The sequence below is a fragment of the Enoplosus armatus genome, chromosome 18, assembly GCF_043641665.1.
Source record: "Enoplosus armatus isolate fEnoArm2 chromosome 18, fEnoArm2.hap1, whole genome shotgun sequence".
Classification (NCBI taxonomy): Eukaryota; Metazoa; Chordata; class Actinopteri; order Centrarchiformes; family Enoplosidae; genus Enoplosus; species Enoplosus armatus.
Window position 1 is genome coordinate 19,660,803 of NC_092197.1, and position 15,343 is coordinate 19,676,145.

The window sequence follows — 15,343 nt, forward strand, 5'->3', positions numbered from 1 at the left end:
ATCCAGGGGGGGCGCTGGCATCTCGTTAAGTCAGGGTTGGATTTTTTTTTTTAAGGCAAATATCAGCCGTAACTAATTCACTTCGTAGTCACAAGTTGTTGCCTCGTGTTCCGGTGTCCCGGCGCTCTCTGCAAGCTGGCAACCGCTGTGAAGTTCCATTCATGGCATCACGTCAGTGACTTCAGCTCGTGTACTTGCATCGAGCAAGCCAAAGACTTGAGACTCGCTTGTTACTCGCAAAACATTGACTTTGTCCCACTTTTCACACAATACACACCCTTTTCTTTTTTTTTTAAATAATTATTTAACCACTATACTAAACAACTCCCTTATTTAAATTTCGGTGTGTTCTCTCCTCATCTGCAGGTGCAGCTCTGACCGGGATGGCCGCGTCGCTGCGCTGCCATAGGACGGTCCTGTTGGCTGTGGCCTTCTGCTTCCTGCCTTACATCACTTCCTCCCTCAACCTGGAGGATCCCAATGTCTGCAGCCACTGGGAGAGGTCGGTCACAATGCTGCAGTCATTTCTTTAAAGGCCTTCGACCTTTGGACTTGCACTTACATGTATCTGTCCTTGTGCAGGGGGACAAGGACAGGTTTAACCCTTTTAGATCACATCCCCGGTCATATTGTGCACCTATCTGTACAAAATATGCAAAATGAAATCTATTTCTTTGTGTTCCTATATAAAAATCCAATCATGTTTTCTTCCTGTAAGCTTGAACCAACCGATGTCAACCAACAATATCACGACATCCACCCATCAATCGATCCTCAACTTATAGCGGCACAGAGCTAACATTCATCAGTTAGCTAGCTAGCAACAGTGTGGTACGTCGGTTATGACACGCCCACTTTTCAACGTTCCAATCAAAATTCCTCCCAACGTCGCCTCCCCGCCCGCCGATCCTGTTTCACTCGGGGGGGAAAAAAAAACGTCGCGATACGGAAGCTCAATGCTGTCAAAATGCTGTTTTCATCTCATTAGTATTTTGTTTTTGTTTTTTTTATGTTCACGTGCAGATTAAACAAACAAGACACGAGGTGTTAATGAGCGAATTATCCCCCGATATTATGTTCAAGGCAATTTGTGGGCTGATTTCTAAATTGAAAGGAAGCTTGGAAATCCACTAAGCGAGATGTAAAAAAGAAAGAAAAGAAAAGAAAAGAAAAGAAAGATGGAGGCAGATTTCCCAGCTATATTGCCTTTCACTGACTAATCTGAGGAAACAGCTGCATATGCACTCTGAGCCTCCCTCTGTGTTTGTCCCGAAGACTGACGGCAGAGAAAGACTCAAAGGAAGACCAGATAGCGAAGAGGGGACAAGGACTGCCTGGAGACACACGCGCAGTTTGTCAAGCTGATGATAATGAGGCTTCTGAAGAGAGTCTTTTTTTGCTGGTGCTCTTCAGAAAACCACATGGGTCCGTAATTCCTTCATAAATTCTTAGGACGTTTCCTGAGAAGAGCTATGTAAATAGACGGCTCTATTTAAAACCATGTAAATATCAATTCATTATTCATTTACTTTCTTTATTCTCCCGGCTGCATTCTGACCGGCGGGCGCACTAAAAAACAATTAGTCGGAATGAATTGTCTGGAAATGTGCCAATGGACTACAACCGAATTACAGAGCTATTTCCAGGAAACGTGTTGGAAATGATATGGAAATGATTCAGAATTTCCCAAATCTGTAAAAAAAAAAAAAAAAAAAAAAAAAGGGACAATTTTCTTCCATGTTAAAACCCCCCAAAAAAAGAAGCTTATAAAAAAATATAATATAAAATGTAATTCACAGTGTAATTACCCGAACACTGGCTGTCGTTACGGGAGGTAAACATGAGGGTGACAGTTAGCAGACCAGACTCAGTGCAGATTGTTCAACTTTTTGATGGTTTTTTTTTTTCACATTGCCACGAGAAGGATTTTTTACTCGCAGCTCTCGTTGCAACGATACAACAAGTGTTCATTCACTCAACAGAAAATGTTTCAGCGGCACGATTTGCTGCTTTTGTCCGTTTCTCCGTTCCCATTTTTAAACTGTGTGAAGGCGTGAACCGGCATAGCCACATGACACAATGCTTTGTATTCTGCAGCCGTAAGTGATACAGTAAGTAAGTGCAGTGGAGAAAAAAAAGCGTCCAAAGAGCCTGTGGTAAGACCAGCTCATGAGGCAGTCATGAGGTAGCTTCTGTCACCCCCCCCCCCCCCCCCCCCCAAGACTTTTTAATTTGCTTGTGAGACACAATCATTCAAGTCTTTATACAGTACGCACAGAAATGCAGGGGCCACACAGAGCGCAGTGGGTAGTGGTACCGAGAGCTTACACACACACACACACACACACACACACACACACACACACAAGCAGCTTAATGATGCCCTGATTCAAACAGCCAGTGGTTAGTGGGGGCGGAGCCGAGGTGTGTGTCCTGTTAGGGATAAACATGGGTGGTTGGACGTCATGCATGAATCCTGAGACACACTCACTGATTCATGTCCGATCTCTCTCTCTCTCTCTCTCTCTCCCCCCTCCCCCCCCCGTGGCTTCAGTTACTCGGTGACGGTGCAGGAGTCGTATGCGCATCCTTTCGATCAGATTTACTACACCAGCTGCACCGACATCCTCAACTGGTTCAAGTGCACCAGACACAGGTGAGGACCACACCCCCCCGAGGCCTGATACAGACGAGAATGTGTGTGTGTGTGTGTGTGTGTGTGTGTGGAGAGAGCATTTACAGCATATCTACCATCCGTTCATCATCTATACCTGCTTAGAGGAGGGATACACACAGGTCATCAGGACACAGGTGACATATATAAACCTACTTGAGGTGAGAAGTTAAAGGCCCCTTATCATGCTCATTTCCAGCTCTGTATTTTTATTCTGGGGCTCCACTACAGCAGCTCTGCATGATTCACAGTTGAAAAAAAGTCCTTATGTATCTCCTCCTGGTCCTTCATGCAGCCCCCCAGTCCCCCCCCCCCTCTGTCTGAAACAAGCCGTTTTAGACAAACTGAACAACCTCCAAACACTTGAAGAGTAGTTCCTGAGCAGAGTGCTCCAATAACTCAGACAGACTGAGCGGGTGGATGAGCGTCCCTGTACTTGGTAGGTGGTGCTGTGATTGGAGCAGATGACCTGCTGGGGGGGCGTGGCTGAAGGCGGTGACTGTATAGTTGTGACATCACAACCTTACAGGAAGTCCTGACGGTTCGTTTAAAGGCGCAATGTCTGAATGCGGGCTGTGCTTCATTCCTCTGTGGACTGAGCGTTTTGATCCTTTCCCAGTATTTATACAGCACCCAGACCTGCTTTATAATCAAACGAGACATCTACACTTATGGACCTTTAAGGTTTTGCCCTCCCCATTTACAAACATGAGAGGGGAAGACTATTAGAAACACACCCCTGACAGTGTCAATCAAAATGAACATTGTTAGATTTGTAAAAGTCTCTCGTGGCGGTTGATGCCGTCAGCCGATGGCATCGTGTATCAGCTGCTTCTAGAGCGTCACACTGAGGTGAGATCAGCTGTCAATCCACTCCCCGCTCAACAAACAACACTGGGCGTGCGCACCTCCTTTGCCTGACCCTCCCTGACCCCCCACTTCTCGCCCCGTGTGCAGGGTGAGCTATCGGACGGCGTACCGCAGAGGAGAGAAGACCATGTACAGGAGAAAGTCCGAGTGCTGCCCCGGCTTCTACGAGAACGGAGAGGTCTGCGCTCGTGAGTATCCCCGCACCGGCGTTTCAAAAGCACCACCACCCAAAACAGTCCTAAACACCGGACCTACACTTACTACACCTTAACCGACTGCATTCAAACTAGGCTGAAATATGCTTAAGCGGGAGGACGGACATAGACGTAGACACAAGATGGGAAAACATGGTACTTTCAAACTCTTAACAAAAGCACGCTCCCACACCTTCACCCCGCCCACCCTCAAAAACCATAGGCCCCACTCTGCGACCGCACCTGCATCAAATTAGGCCATGAATGACATGCCGTCGCAGGGTCGCACCTCGACCCTGAACGAAGGCTGAAGAACTGAGTGAAAAACAGAAGCAGAAGTCATTACAGTGGCTTCACTTGCCGATGAGGCTACTGTGCAACCCCCCCCACCACCCCCCCACCCCACCCACCCCACCCTCTCTCTGTCAGTAGCCAGCAGGCAGCGACAGGTGTGAAGCCAGACTTTGCCAGTGGTTAAAAACAACAACTGTTTTTCAGCAGCAGCAGTAAAAGAAAGCATTGTGTTAGCAAACAGCCCGCTGTTGACATGGTAGAGGTAGTTGGTGATAAAATTTTTTTTAAAAAGTAATCATAATATCTGTGAGAGAGAGAGAGAGAGAGAGAGAGAGAGACCACAGCTTGATCCAGGCAGGGGCCGTGATGGTGGTGCTCAGAGGGGAGTTTATTTTGGCGTGAAAAGGCCCCGTTGTGCGAGGCGACTGTCACATGCGTCTCCGAGGACCTCGCCGAGCTCCTAGTCGGAAAAAAAAAACAAAAACCAAAAAACACTGCAGGAAGGAGGATTTGCCCCCGATGCTCCAGGCAACGTGGAATCGGAAATGGAAGTCGAGTTCCATGACGGTTTAAATTTAGCCCGTTTTCTCAGTTTGCCTGCGACGCATTAGAATGTTTCTCAGCAGACTCAAACAGAGCTCTCTCTAATTCTGGTTTTGATATCACATGGGGGGGGGGGGGGCGTCCATGTCATAACCATGTCATTGTAAATATAGAATAAAAGGGATTGAAAGCACTTAAAGCAATGCATTTTTTCAGTTTCCACCAACTTCCTTTATATACGTTTAACATGTTATGAACAGTTTATGAAAAACAATGATCATCTGTGTTGGATTCACAGAGTCCCGGTGGGGTCAGAAGCGCCCGTGTCTTCACTTTACAGCTCTATTAAGGGGAAACCTTGTATTTAGTCCCCCCCCCCCCCACATGACTAATTCCACTGCACGCACATCTTGTTTTTTATTTTTTTAAAGCTTCTTGTGACTGTACTGACACCCCCCACCCCCACCCCCCGTCTTCCTGTCTTCCTGTCTCCTCCATGTCCAGCTCATTGCGCAGAGAGCTGCGTTCACGGCCGTTGTGTGGCCCCCAACACCTGCCAGTGTGAGCCGGGCTGGGGGGGCTCCGACTGCTCCAGCGGTAAGTCCTCTCCAGCTGTTGCTGTCTGTGAGCATTCATTGCCTTTGTGTGTGTGTGTGTGTCTGTGTGTGTGTGTGTGTGTGTGTGTGTGTGTGTGTGGAGCAAAACACATGCTGCATCACTGTCGCTACATTTGACAGCTCGTTTGCAGACTGACGTTTTGTACACAAAATTAGCATCGAATTAGCCCCTAAGATACAATGCACTGTGCAGCATGAAGTAATGGAAACTGGCTCCACTTCAACCCAACATACGCTTCAAGTTGAAGGGATGGGTGCAACGTTTAATATCCGTCTCACTCACAGAAAGACAGGAGAGTATGCGTACGTCCCGGAATGCTAAGCTACTCCTGAATCGGTCTCCCGCCGCTGTGTGTAAATACAATGCGATGCATGCCGTGTGCATGTATTAGATGTATACCACCGCTGCTGCCAGCTGTCAGTCCGTCGGGCCCAACATCTAGAACCACCAGCCAGAAAGTTCATGACTCAAATTGAGGGTGTTTACCAGGGAGGGAGGGAGGGAGGGAGGGAAGGCGCCATCTTTTTTGGGACTAACAGTCAGCCCGCTGAGGTGGAATTTCATTTGCATCAACGTGTTTGATCCCTGTTGGGTGTCGGCTGAAACCTGCGCCGCGTCTGTCTGTTTGCACTTTGTGGGTCCCCCTCTCCTGTTTCAGTCTTCAGTGCAAGCAGCTGTGGACAGAAGTTGCAGAAGTCCTCTCCCCCTGTGTCTCACGTATTTTGCTCCAGTCCATCAGTTGACACTTCAAAAGGTCCCAGGCCTCAGACCCGCATATGTCCTCAGGCTAGTGATAGTGCTGCGTATCTGCCACGGTGGTAGCTGGATCGTCATCAGTACATTAAGACTTTAGGTTGTTTGTGTTTGGGGGGGGGGGGGGGGGGGGGGGGGCTTAAATAGCCATCGGTTTGAAACATAAGCTGTCTTGTTTGCGCCAAACTCTTGTAGACAGTGTCGAATGGGCCCGCGAATGTGTCTCCATGCAGGCGTGGAGGGTGTTCCCCCTGCTGTGTCAGCCTGTAATAAAGGATCTTTATCCCCCCCCACCCCCGCCCCCGCAGGCTCCCTTGGGCCCCACTTGGCCCATCCTTTTTCCTCTTGTCACTTAATAAAAGAAGGAATGACTTGGAGATGTGATGCTTCATCGTGGGACTGAGCTTGGGGAACCGTGAGGTCGTCAGTGTAGTTTTTAGCAAACGATGCTCAAACGGGGAAGAAAATAGTGCCTTCGTTGGGGACTATTTTCGGCAGCGGATTAATCCGTCAAAATAAACTACAGCTTGTGTGTGTTCATGGCAATGAAGGACGTTTTGAAATGTTTTTCAGACATTCCCATCGGGCCCAAATACTGGATCACGCCGGGTTCCAGGCTCTCACATGTTCCCCCAAAACCTGAGTCCTGAACAATCGAGGTTCCCTAAATTCTGATCTCAGCTCAGAGTATCGTCATCCTATCTGTTAACTACTGCACGCGTTTCCCGGGATCAGTGTCTCTTAGTCTTAATCTCTTCCTGCCGCGTACCCAACTGCTCCGCGTCTCTGGGACAACGCCATCAGACCGGGTCGGCCCTCAGATCAATACCAGGCCGGAGCCCAGACGGGACCACCTGGGCTGCGAGGTAGCTGCCGATTCGTCCGCCGGGGCCGATGTGTCGCTCACGCCATGATTTGGTATTTTGTGCGCGTGCATTTTGAACATTTGTCGACAACGTTTTGTTGCTTTATGTTGATATACTGATCCACATATTGCTTACTTGAAACGTTCGATTATAGTGGAGAACTCTGTTGTGTGTGTGTGTGTGTGTGTGTGTGTGTGTGTGTGTGTGCGTTTGTCTTGGAGAAAGCGGCGATTATTTTGGGTCAGCCGCTGTTTGCCCGCCGTCCCCTTCGGCAACATGCCTTTCATTTCCTCAAGAGCCGCCAAGGACCGCACTGGCTGCGCTTTGTAGGTCAGCGGGCACCGACAATATGTCTGAGGATCAATTTGGGGGGCCAAGAACAGAACAGAACAGGAAATGGGGGGGAAAGGCTTGTGTTCAGTGGAATAATAGGACGGGGGGGGTGGGAGGAGGGGGGGCCTGTGTGGTAGGAAATGACCTGGGGCACTGGAGCTTGTGATTTAGTACACATGATAGCAACTCAAGATGCTCAGGAGGCATCAAGTTCAACTGTGAGAATATAACAACAACAACAACAACAACAACATGTGTTGTCTATCCTATAGAGTCTATATATTGTATTATACATTGTAACAGTAAAGTGTTTTAGCCGGCAAAGCTAATAAGCTAAGCAGGTTTCTGGCTTCTTTTTAGACTACAAAAAATCCATTTGGTCATGTGACGAGAGGGGGGGGGGGGGGGGGGGGGGGGGGGGGGGCGTTAGATGAGGAACTTCAATGAGGAATATAGGACTTACTGACATGAATCCTTCTTTCAGGGAGGCATGTGCCGAGGGCAGCTGTGATTAGCCTGTCTCCACACGAAAGAGAAAGGTCGGGCTCAACCCGTTATCATTCTGGGATTGGTGGGGGGGGGGCAGCTGGCCTGTTTGTATTTCTTTAAATCAACCGCAGTCATCTTGGGGGGCCCAGGAGCAGGAGGAGGAGGAGACTTCTTGACTGAAATCAATCCCACCGGCCTGCACCCTGCGAGCCCGGCTAACTGCGATAGACCTGCTGTCTCTTAGAAGTCACATGTACACGGCCCACTTTTTTTGTCACTATTCAACTAAGACCACAATCTTTAGCGGTGTGGCTCGTTTGCCCCCCGCCTGCCGCCGTAGTAAAGACAATTTTTGTATTTATTGTTTTTAATCGTAAGATGACAGCGGAGCTCCGGAGGAGGACACACATTCCCACTCGTCCCGGAAAGCTGGAGGAAGGCTACAGATGTTTTTTCTCACTGGGAATCCTCCGTGTCAGTGTGGAAGGCGTTTTGTGTTCCCATGAGTGCAACATGCCTGGTGGACTGGGTAATCACTAAATAGATGGGGGGGGGGGACCATCCCGGTCCCACTCTCTCCCCGTCAGGGCCGAGCCAGCTCCCAACAACTGGCGGCTCAACTTTCCCTCCACTTGACCGGCTAGTTTCGCTCACTCACTGTTCAGCGACGCGTGAACTTTGGATAACATTTTGAGGTCTTTACGGACCCCCCCCCCCCCCCCCCCCTTCCATTTGAACAAAAAAAAAAACAACATGAGACCCGGCCTGAGACTGTGATGCACACAGCCTTGTGACCAAACCCTGCGCACAGTGCAGGCTCTTTTGTTCACGGCCATCTTGAATGGGCCAATGAAAGGGAACAGTCTGTTCTCTACGGCAAGGCAGATGAGAAGCCCCCGAGCTCCCGGAGTTTGGCCTTTCTCCGATGTAGGTCAGGTTTCACAAAGGTACCGGGGCGGCATGTTTGAATGCAGGAGGTTTTTACATGTGCATCTTAGTATATCTAATCTCCTCTTCCTCTTTGTTCCTCCTCCCCCCCCTCCCCTCGGTTTGCCACACAGGGCCACGCTGCCAGGGGAAAAGGAAGTATGCACTCCTAGCAGGTCCGAGTGAAGCGGGCTAATGCAGGAGGAATAAAAGGGGCCTGTTAATCACTTGAATAACTTCAGAGCGGTGGAATGGTTGGAAGCGGCGGCGTTGCTCTGCATGCTGGGCACATAAACGCCGGGCTGTGTTTATGTGGCCGAGGAGAGGAGCCTGAGCTCAAAAACACCTCCTCTAGCGGAGCGTTTGTGTGAATAATCGTGGCCTGTAACAGTGATGTAAGTCACGAAACAGTGGAGTGAATTTGAGCAAAACTTAAGGTCCACTTACTGGCTTTTCCTGGAGCTACAACTTTAACTCAGTATACAGCACTACAACGGCTCAAACGAGCCTCTTTAAGCCTCTTTTGGCTCATTGTTTCGGTTGAGCTATTATTAAGCTTGTTCCCAGTAGCAGGAGGAGGCAGCTGCTGGGGGGACTCTAATTTGTCAGGTCCCCTCGGCGAAAACAGAGAAGTGCAAACCCCAAGTGGTCTATTTTCTGCTCGTAACGAAACCTCAAAAATATAACAAAAGCTCTCAAAATGTGGAGGACGGCAGGGCCAGGTGGTCGTGCCAGACAAGTAGAAATCAGGCCTGACTCTCTGTCTCGACCTCTGAAAACGAAAGACCTTCCAGAAGGAATACAGAGGTGGCACCCACCAGTGTCTCTAGAACAGCAGCTCATGCAGACGGATGGAGCGGGGAGTTTGAGAAAGGCCCCGAGTGAACTCAAAAGGCAAGCTTCTTTTTTACTGAGGGCCCCCGAGTGACGGTAGGCCAGCTTCAAGTCCACGGGGACCAGTTAGCAGCAGGACCGGACATGCACAGGTGGAAACCGGGGGAAGGGGGGGGAGGGAAATTAAAAAAAAAAAAACACGTTGCTCACATGTTTTTACCACAACAATGACACGATAGTATGTCAATGTTGTTGGTTGTAGCTGTTCTGCTGCCCCCAAGTGGCCAAATACTGATAATAAAAAAAATATAACAATAATAATTTAGCTTTAGATAATTAAAAAAAAAGAGAATTTTGCACTGTTGTTGTGCGATAAGGGTCGTCAATGAGAATATTATTATATTATATAATGAGTGATTTTCATAGTATTTGGGCTGAAACTGAACCTTCTGAAGTTCCACTGGAGCGGATGGTGTGATCATAATTGAAATGCTGTGCTTTTTAATCACGAGGCAACACTTTGGTCGGCGGAATCTGGCAATAGATGTGTGTCTTCCTCAAAGAGCACGCACGGCCTGAACTCAAGGGAATGGAGTTAAATGAGCAGGTTGAAAAGACTGCAGCTCATGAGGAGCATCTGTTCTTTGCGCTACACCTTAAATACACATCTGACCATAAACCACAGGGAAACTGCAGTCAGCCCTGTGTATATATTCTAATCAGCGCAGTGAAACCCACAGTCAGCTGCAGAGGTTCCGTCACAGCCTGCAGGATCCCACAGTTTTTGTTATTTAGACCCTCTGAGTTAAACTGAGTTTAAAATGAACCCAGTCAGGATCCAGTTTGAGTTCTGTAGTTAAGGACTTCCACATGTTAACCCCCCCCCCCCCCCCCCCTGAGCAGAAAAAGCTGTTTGGCCTAATGAGGATTTACGTAAGGGCACCATACAGTTGCCGTTGGATGCCTTATCCTTTGGATTCAGGTCTAACCCCAGTGTGAAATGGCTGTCCTTGGCCCCCTGGACCCACTTTGAGATCAGGGTTGCACTTGTATCATGGGTCGCTTGGGGGAAAAAAAAAAGAATACAGGAGTGATTTCCCGGAAGATAACAGACCAGGTAACAACGTGACTCAGCCCAACCCTGCTTGCCTTGTGTTAACAGATTGTCACGGGGATATTACATTACGTGTCATCAGGTTTGGTGTGAAAGGGCCCCAAGGTGCAGGCTGAACACGGGATCCTTGGTGAAAAGGGGCCGTTAGAAGGCTGAGCTGGTACACAGGCGGTCAGTTCTAAGAGGATCTTTAAGTAACGTCTTCTTCATGCGGTGCCCCTCAGAGTGGCTCGCATTAGCGAAGACCCGCTCCTCTCGAAGCTTGGCCGCCAATTAAAAAGATCAACTAAATCTTCGTTCTCTCCCCTTCATCTTCCCCTCAGCTTGTGACAGTAACCACTGGGGTCCCCACTGCAGTAACAGATGTCAGTGCCAGAACGGAGCGCTGTGCAACCCCATCACGGGAGCCTGCATCTGCACTCCCGGATACAGAGGCTGGCGCTGTGAGGCCCCGTGCGAAGTGGGCACCTATGGCAACGGATGCCAGCAGAAATGCCAGTGCCAGAATGGAGCGGCCTGTCACCATGTGACCGGGGAATGCAAGTGCTCGCCGGGATACACTGGAGCTTTGTAAGTCGGAGGAGACCTTTCTTTAGAAAAGCCGGTCTCTCAAGGCCAGAGCATGAGCTCATCTGTTTTCATGGGTCGACCCAGGACCAAGAAACCAGGTCAGATCGGAACAGTTCGGACTCATCGTGTCCAATGTAAGAAACGGGGATCAAAAAAACATGATCCTCTTTCCTATTCTGCAATTGTCCTTTCACCTCTTTAACATCCAGATAAAATCCAGATGTGATTTCATTCACGTCCATTTTACAGTACTCTTGGCATCACCGATAGCCGGATCACAAATCTGATCTTGCTAGAAAGTCCGGGTCCTAGATGTCCTGCTAAAGTAAGCAATGCTAGTAAATCCAGGTGTTAGTGGTTCCCGAGAAAGGTCCTCTAGTCCTCCACTGCAATTGGCCCGAACCGCCGCGCAACAATATTATGATTCTGGAACCGAAAATAAGAGGTTTTGCTGAGATCAGTTATCTGATGCAAACTTCCGTGTGTGTGACCTTCAAAAGTTTTCTTTTGCTCCGCAGCTGTGAAGACCTGTGTCCTCCGGGCAAACATGGGCAGCAGTGCGAGGAGAGGTGTCCGTGTCAGAACGGGGGAGCGTGTCACCACGTGACCGGAGAGTGCTCCTGTCCTGCAGGATGGATGGTACCCACACTCCAGCTGTTTGTCTGACCTTATTTATTTCGTGTTTGTTCGTGTAGGGAGTCAAGCATGTAGGGCCTTTAAAACACGTAGAACTCGGCAACAGAATACACGAGACGGTACAGAAACACGCACTCAGCAACAGGTACGTACATTAAAAACGCAGATAAAAACAGACTGGACACGAGAGGACCCGGGGAAAAAGAGCTCCGACAGTATCCTCTGATAACACGTCAGTATGAGCTGAACCGGAGGGGGGAAGGCCACCGTACGGGTCAAAGGAAGGAGCAGCATTCCTTGAGGAATGTTTTGATAAAGTTAAAAGGCTCACAGAAATCCAACAATTCTCTGGGCAGACCTGCAAGAAAGGCAAACAGACGCGCGTATCTAAGTCTGCCTAAAGTCAGCGTCTTGAAGTCATGGTCTGTGAATTCTTGCCAGGAAAATGATTAGGAAAATGAGCTCATCTTTTTTTTTCCTTGCCAATCACACACACACACACACACACACATCGGCAGGCGTGTACACAAAGAGTTGAAGTGTAAAAGCTGCTCGCATGATCAACGCTTCAGATGCTGTATGTGTGTGTGTGTCTTCCTGTTGTCGTCGCTGTGTGCAGGGGACGGTGTGCGGCCAGCCATGTCCGGGGGGGCGATTCGGGCAAAACTGCTCCCAGGAATGTCAGTGTCACAACAACGGCGTGTGTGTGTCGTCCAGTGGACAGTGCCTCTGCAGCCCCGGATACACCGGAGAACGGCAAGAGCAACTTTTTCCAACATCGTAGCACACAGCATGCACCGGAATGATCAATATTTTACACATTTGTTTCCAACTTCGAGTTTGTAGCTCAAGTAACTGCGTGTGTGTGTGTGCGTGTGTGTGGAGTAAATGCATGTTGCGTTTAAGTGCTGGTAGGAAAATGTGGAAAGGTTTTTGTCACGCCAAGCACGTAGGCCGGCCCTCGCGAACGTTGTACGTAAGACGACCAGGCAAAAAGGGGGACTGCGCCTGCTAGCTAAGTAAGCCATGGCTGAAGATCCAGGTGCATCATCATCATCATCCTCGACAGTTAATATAAGCTGAGCCGTCAGTCTCATCAAAATGGTCATTAGATATTGTCTAATCAAAGGGGCGGCAAGCGATTTCCCACATGAATGCACTGAAAAGCCGGGACTTAAATGCAACATGCATTTTGTGGCTGAAAGAGAGTCTCAAAACACCACACACAAAAGCATGCATTTAACAATCTGTAAATAACTGCATTTTTTTTTTTTATACGTTTATTATGGCAAAATTTTATTAGATCTATGAACTTGAAGTTGGAAATATATGTTTAAAATACGGATATTTATTCAAGTTGGGATGTATTTATTTGTACAATTGTCAAACCTTTGTTCAAATTGGTTGGTACTTTCGCTAAAAAAGAAAAATTGGAAAGCAAGCAATGGCACGCAGGACTAACGCGTCCCCGTAATTCAACGTGTCCTGCAGGTGTAACCAAAACCAGTGTGGGTGTAATTAGCAGGTGTTTTAATGAATACAATCACATTAAAAAAAAAATAGGGCCACCATTACAATTGCTTAGTACAGTACATGTAATGCAGTTTTGGAAAAATAGAAGTCAAATACTTGTTACGGGTGAAGAAAGACAATAATATCATGTCAGTGAGGCCACAGTGCACACATGTGTGATCTTGGTTAGAAATGCCACAGTGTGGTTGTATGCTTCAGTCAGCAGAACTAGCTATATTAATCATGTCATGTTGGCAACCATTTTCTGTATTTTAAGCTACAACCCTCCTCTGTTTTTCTGCATGATGAGATTATACTTGATGGGGCGAAAAAAGCACAACCAAAAACAACCATGGATTGCCAGAACCATCCGAGATGCCTTAAACACACGCACCGAGTTTAGGGCTGCAGTCTGGCAACATGGACAATTATAAAGCAGCAGCCTGCAGTGCAAGAAGAACAGTAAAGGGACAACAGGAAGAAAGTGGTCCAGGAGGTCAATCCCAGAAGCACGTGGCCAGGTCTAAGAACCATGAGAGATTACAAGTAGTGATTACAATGTAGTGATGAGGTGCTTTGACCGGCTGGTCAAGGATTACATCTGCTCCTCACTACCCAGCACACCGGACCCACTACAATTTGCCTACCTTCCCAACCGATCGACGGAAGACGCCGTAGCACACGTCCTCCACACCGCCCCCATAGTTCCCTCCAGACTCGTCACAATGGACCCCACTGTGCATGTGGATCCTTGACTTCCTGACGGGCAGAGTCCAGGTGGTGAGGGTTGGCGGACACACCTCTTCCACCCCTCATCCTTAACACCGGAGCACCCCCAGGGCTGCGTTTTGAGCCCCCTTGCTGTACTCCATGTACACACGCCACTGTGTAGCCACTTTCAACTCCAACACCATCATCAAGTTTGCCGACGACACAGCTGTGGTGGGCCGCATCACAAGCTTACCTGAAGGAAGTAGAGGACCTGACACGCTGGTGTCAGGACAACAAGCTACTCCTGTATCAACAGGTCCTCGTGGATAAGGTGGACACCTTCAAGTGCCTTGGTGTCCACATCACCAAAAGGGCTGACCTGGGAGCTGCATACTAAAGCAGCACCTATCAAACTGTATGTGTGGCTCAGGGAGACTGAAACACTACGATCTCCCCCAAAATGACGGAAGACGTGACCTCGATGTCCTCACTGGACTGGATTATGGAATACTGAGGAGTGAAACAAAGAAAACAAACAAAATGCAAATCAAATCATTCGCATCTGCCTAACTCGTCCACATCATCCATACCGAAGAGAGAAAACACAATCAGGAAGCCCAGGCAGTGTTTTCGCAGACAAATCTCAGCAGAGTGCCACGCAAGGCCTCAGGCCCATGTAATTAGCAATATCAGAGAGCGCACACCATATACTTAAGCAGACCAGTGACGAGACAGGAATAGCCCCTCCAAGTGCAGTTTTATGAGTAAATAAGGGTTTGAGGGAAGCCAAACGTCACCATATGGCACTGCTTGGAACTGGGCCGGCCGTGCCACACCCGAAACCCACTGGAATCCATTAACAGGGTGGGGGTGGGAATTGAATTGCCCCGCTCATTGGCAGTGCTTCGCAGGAATGCGGACGGAATTTGTCGAACCGGCTTTTATCGAACTCAGCTGTGTTGGAATGGGTGTACTAGTGTTGAAACGTCAGAAAAACCCCCAACATTAACTGTCAAGTGGAAGTGCTAAAAAAAAAAAGAGACAGATGAGTCCATATTTGCCCTCTGTCTTCTCCTTGCCTGGTCTTAATGATGGGATGGGAGGGGAGCGCGGCCTGTCATTTTCCAAGCCAGCTTGATTTCGAGGTTGGACTGGACTATATGTTTGTACTGTAATCATGGCAGAGACGACGAGGACTCGCTGGGTTCGGTTTCAGGCTGTTTGTTTGCGAGTCGTTTGATTTACGTGGCCCGCTTGCCATATTAGCTTAAGCTCTGTGATCCGGTAGAGACTGTGATTTAGGGTGAGCTCGGGAACCGCCACAGTGAGTCTTTTCGCCGCAGTCAGCAACATCCAGGACACTCCCGCTACACCCACACGTCTGCGTTTATTTAACCTCTTGGTC

The 15,343-nt window shown here is 48.6% G+C and overlaps 1 protein-coding gene across 1 annotated transcript in view; it reads left to right on the plus strand.

Annotated features, from left to right (window-relative positions):
• The first annotated feature begins 383 nt into the window (after positions 1-383).
• Positions 384-15,343, plus strand: part of megf10 (multiple EGF-like-domains 10) — a 28,990-nt gene continuing 14,030 nt past the window's right edge. The window contains exons 1-7 of the mRNA XM_070924247.1: positions 384-502; positions 2,555-2,656; positions 3,632-3,732; positions 5,080-5,172; positions 10,833-11,079; positions 11,598-11,718; positions 12,335-12,471. Coding sequence (XP_070780348.1) covers positions 384-502; positions 2,555-2,656; positions 3,632-3,732; positions 5,080-5,172; positions 10,833-11,079; positions 11,598-11,718; positions 12,335-12,471 — 920 coding nt within the window. The remainder of the gene's footprint in view (positions 503-2,554; positions 2,657-3,631; positions 3,733-5,079; positions 5,173-10,832; positions 11,080-11,597; positions 11,719-12,334; positions 12,472-15,343) is intronic.